Source organism: Gavialis gangeticus, unplaced genomic scaffold (genome assembly GCF_001723915.1).
Source record: "Gavialis gangeticus isolate Ggan-Ray unplaced genomic scaffold, GavGan_comp1, whole genome shotgun sequence".
In the NCBI taxonomy this organism is placed as follows: Eukaryota; Metazoa; Chordata; order Crocodylia; family Gavialidae; genus Gavialis; species Gavialis gangeticus.
The window spans coordinates 67099389-67104408 of NW_017729030.1; the positions used below are offsets into that span (position 1 = coordinate 67099389).

The 5020-nt window shown below is 42.1% G+C and overlaps 1 protein-coding gene across 1 annotated transcript in view; it reads right to left on the reverse strand.

Moving 5' to 3' along the window:
• Positions 1–4357, reverse strand: part of LOC109300965 (low-density lipoprotein receptor-related protein 2-like) — a 39125-nt gene extending 34768 nt beyond the window's left edge. The window contains exons 1-6 of the mRNA XM_019521855.1: positions 4294–4357; positions 4098–4211; positions 2487–2606; positions 1160–1387; positions 211–324; positions 4–89 (exon numbers count right to left, since the gene is read on the reverse strand). Coding sequence (XP_019377400.1) covers positions 4–89; positions 211–324; positions 1160–1387; positions 2487–2606; positions 4098–4211; positions 4294–4357 — 726 coding nt within the window. The remainder of the gene's footprint in view (positions 1–3; positions 90–210; positions 325–1159; positions 1388–2486; positions 2607–4097; positions 4212–4293) is intronic.
• Between the last annotated feature and the right edge of the window lie 663 nt (positions 4358–5020).

The following is a 5020-nucleotide window of genomic DNA, read 5'->3' on the forward strand; positions in this document are numbered from 1 at the left end:
CCAGCCAGCACCACATGAGCACTTTACACCCCAGTGAGTTCCAGTACATTTTCCCTCACAGCCTCCATTATTTACAAAGCAGTTTTTGCCTGGGGGGAAGAAACAGAAATAAGAAATCTTGACCATTTAAGTTGTTTGAGGTTCATACTATATGGTGTATGGGTGACTAGCATGCGATCTCTATTTATAGAGACAGGCATGATTACATACCACAGGTAGTGATCTCATCTGTTCCATCTAGACAGTCTCTCTCATCATTGCACATAAGGGACTCCATAATGCACTTCCCCTCATCACATTGGATCATGCCTTCTGGACAGGATGCTGTGTCAGAAAAAAAGAGTTGGTTTACTCCAGAGCTGGATAGGACACTAGCCACAGAACAGATTAAGTACATCAATATATTGGAGGCCATAAACTATCCCTCTCTCCCCACAACTCTGACCATCTGCATTTTGTTATAGAGAAACAGCTTAAGAAAACCCCACACAAACAAGCCTCCTTCTTCCCTACCCCCCCCCCAAAAAGAGTCCACTAAAAGCCACACAAGCCAGCAGCTTGCACATTAGGCATCTACATTCTTACCAGATGTCAGATGCAAGAGAGCTTAAGAGCTAGGTTAGAGGGTTTGAGTTTCATGGAGACTTGACACATGGAAGTTTGCCTACTTGGCTATGATGTAGCACAGCTGAAAGTAGTGTTGTTTCATCAAGTTAGCTTTTCATCCAATAGCTAGGAAGTGCAGCTTTGAGAGGGGCCAGGTACTACATCAAGTAGTATTAAGAGGGCATGTGTGATGTTACTATACAAGTTTTGCTTTCAGATGCATACCAGTTTATTTTGGAGCTCATTTGGATTCTCCTTTAGTGAAGACTGAAGTGAAACAGTAGCAGTTTCAGCAGTTTTAAGCTGAAGTGACAAGGCATTGAAGTAAATGCTAAGACCATCTCCCAGTTCCCATAGGATCAACAAGCTGGGTTTCCTTTTTGAAGGCATTAAATCACCAAGCAAGATTAGGTGTCTGGTACAGTTTTCATTGCCAGATTTTAGTTTGCTGGATAGATCCAGCCCAATTTCAGTCATCATACAATTGACAAATTGCTTATCCTCAGGAGAGTAGGGCACAGAAAGCTCACCAAAGGTGTTACTAGTAACATACCACAGACTTCTTCATCTGAAGAATCTCCACAGTTGTCAATGCCATTGCACTTCCAGTCTTCCATGATGCACACCTTGTTCTTACATTGCCATTGTCCTGGCAGACAGTGGCTCTTGGGACAACTTGCTTCATCTGAGCCATCTTCGCAGTCTTCATGGAGGTCACAGACTTCCCAAGTATCAATGCAGTGAGAAGTTCCCCGACAACGAATTTTCTTCTCTCCACATACTGTGGCAAAGTAAACATGCATTATAGGAACAGTCTGTAGACTAAGGTAAAGTCTAAGGAGCATTACAGGCTCATCTGATGCAGGGTCATCTTTGGTCATGAGAACCACTTCCTGAGCACTACCCAGTCAAAGAATCCTTCACTCAAGCCTACCTTGATAGGACTAACCCCAATTAGGTCTTTAAAAGAGCTATTACAGACTACCTTTGAAAGGCACTCAAGTGTTCACATCTAGCTATTAAGTGTCCAAGCCATACAGGATAATTTAACAACCCAACTCTTAGTTGAACAGCATCTCATGTATAGGGAAAGGTGGGGAATTAGGTGCATTCCAACTGGTACATGTCAGTTTAGTGTGTGCATGTTCAAGTGACTGTGGTAAGCTATGTTTACTTAAGAATAAAAGTGTAAGAACTAAAACTAAAAAAAACCCTGTCACTAGGTAGTTTCAGAGGTTCTTTGAATGCATCATCGATTATATCTGGGCTATGTGAAGTCCAGTTTGGAGTTGGCCATTTCTCCTGTAGTCTGCAGGAGAGAGAAGCATCCAAATTGACTGGCAAGCCATGGCATAGGTGTCAAATCAAAGTTACTTGCCTCAGCATGCATCTATTTCTCTTCCTGAAACCAACTTAAGTTCTCCTTAAAAGCAACATATTGTCAAGGCTTATGAGACAGTGCTGGTGCCATCTGAAGCTTCAGCTGCACACACTGCCATGAAGTGATGTAGTCTTCCATCAGTTGGCGTTCTGGCAGAAGATCTGTCATGGTGGGTATGGAAGATCCACGCACAACATGTCATGTCTTTTGCCCAGGAAGCCAACTTAAGTTTATAGAACACAAAGAAACAGGTAGAGAACTAGACTCCCAATATCTCAGCTTCTGTCATTGGGAGCAGCCCTAGTGTTCAATCTGAACTGAGTGCATGATCCACAACAGTAGTTTATCTAGTTGAACTACTAGATTTCTCATCTGTAGTGCATGCAATTGGTCAGCCCATTGTTAGATTAGCCAGTAGAGTACTTGGGTACACATCTCTAGAGAGATTCTGCTTCTAGATAGAAGAAGTTTTTTTGGATTAGCTTGATATCTTACATACCACAGTTTCTCTCATCTGAGCCATCCATGCAATCACTGACACCATCACAGAGCCAGCTACTAGAAATGCATCTTCCATTGTCGCATTGCCATGCATTTGGGTCACCATGACATGCTACTTCTGCATAAGAACAAGAAAAGATAGAAGTTAATTTGTCACAGCTGTTAGTAATACACAAGCCATTACTGCTACTTCAGGGTAGTGTTGGTATCCTTTGGATAAGAATGGTTCTGCTAGAAGGCAACCAATCCATTTACTTACAAGACCACCACTAGTACTAGTTTAATGCTATAATCTAGTTGCCCAGCTACAAAATTAGCTTGACCAAGGAGAGGTAATGGAAGCTTTAACAGCAATTTGTTTTTCCAGTGTTTACCTCACTTTATAAAGGAAAGGTTAATGGCATAAAAAAAAGCACAAGTAGTAACTAGTACTTAAAAAAGTACTCAAGTTTTGTTTTTTGAAGCTATTCACTAATCTAAGTCAGTTTGTTTAGGGGAATTCCTGACCTCAGATTTATGGATTCCCATTATTGCTGCAGTAACTTTTTGGCTGCAATAGCCATCCTGCTCTGCAAATGGCAACTACATCTTAGGTCTTAGAAAGCCAGATAAGCAGCTTCTGTGGAAGGTGGAACTGCACCTGGGATTTAAGTCTTTGCTTCACTGCAACCAATTTGTTCTTCTAAAAGCAAGCTAGCATCCAAGACCAAACAAGAACACAGCTTTTGGCAATCTATAGATCTTCCTCCATCTCAGCTCTATTAGAGTGGGTGCCAGAGGCTAGAGCCACTTTAGCTTTTTTACAGTCCTAGTTAAGTACGTAATAGGGGATAAAATTCTTTCTACTTGCAGTATTCTGTAAGACTAAGGCTTGAAGTTGTCAAGAAGCTTCAAGCTCTGTGTTTGCTTAGTTTCTCTGGCCAGTCCCATCATCCTCCAGGTTTTTGCCAATTAAAAAAACTTCCCTTCAGAAGTACAGCTAGAAGCCAGCAGAGCTGCTATGGGGGTTATGTACAGCAGGTTTCTGTTTTAGTGGGAAGTAATTAGATGACAGCATGCATTTCTCTCTCCAGCTAGCTGCTTGTTCTCCTACCTGAAGGAGTGAATAGTATTTCCCCCACCCCAAGCAAAAGACTTTTTTTTTTTTTAAACTAACAGAGTCTTCTTTATTCAGAATTTCACATGCAAGTTCTGCCCCCCCCCCCTTAAGTTTAATGCTAAATTGGAAGCATTTACTCCTGAATAATTCATCTTCCTGCAAAAGAAGGGGGGGGGAAAGGAAGAGAAGGAGGCAGGGAAGAGAGGTTGGCACATGCTACTGTATATACATTAGTGTAGATAGGTATTTGTTCCCCATATGGGAGTGGGCATTTAGATTCAGTTCTGTCAGCACTCCCAAAAAAAAATTTTTTATAGAGCCCTTCCATGGAAGGAAGGGATATTAGAACTTGTGTTGCAAGCAAGCCAGAAGCTTCGTTGTCAGGTAATCCTGAAGCAACAGCCAGGTTTCTGCTCCTGCCTTCCCCTTCTTTCAGCCACACCACTCTAAAAAAGGCCATTGAAAAGTTTACTTATAGGAGCAAGCCACCCAAGTAGACAGAGGACTTACCACAATCTTCATCAATCCCATTAGTACAATCATGTTCCCCATTACAAAGCCATGTTAGAGGAATACACTTTTCTCCACATGCAGCCTGCTGTGCAGTACCACAAGCTTGCTCATCTGCCAATAAAGGAGGCAAAAGTTAAAGGTTGTATCAGCAAGTGTGAACACCTGCCAGGCAAGTGCTTGCTTTGGCCAGTACCGTTATTGCTGGATCTCCTAAGTGGATCAGGCTTGGTCACACTTGCTTTCCAGATGGTCTCCATTCTGGAATGCCATCAGTATGGTACATTTTTAATGATGACAACATGAGGTAGCAAGGATCATGACAGTAAACCCATCAGGGGAGGGCTGATAACTCTGCCTGCTACTAACCCTGTGTTCCTGCAGGGGAGTTCAGTGCTTTTGACTACAGGATGTTCTTCTTTTTTTTTTTTTGGTGCAGTGGCAGGTACACCACATGCATTCTATAAAAGAACAAGCCTCACATTTGAAGTGCAGGTATAGCACAAGTCATTCTTTTCTACACAACACCCTTGAGGCAGACACACAAAGCCATTAGAAGTCTCCATTGCCTTATGAGCATCTTATTTAGTCACAATAAGAGAGGAAAGATCCTCAAAAGGGAATTAGGCTGGACCAACTGCTTTTCACACTCCCGTATGTAATCCGAGATCACAAAGCCACTCCAGTTTGTTATATGCTTAAGTCATTCCTAGTAAGTAGACTTTGAAGCTAGAGTTCTAGAATACGTCACACTAGCGATCAGTATATGTTCAGAAGCCAAGCATATGCCTAGTCACTTCTTGATCAAAACTAGAGGTTGTTGAACCCCAAATGAATGGCAGAGTCCCACATTTATACCAATTCCATGGTAACACCACCAAGTAATGGAGGCTCAATGTGCACAAACACAACACTAGGGCATT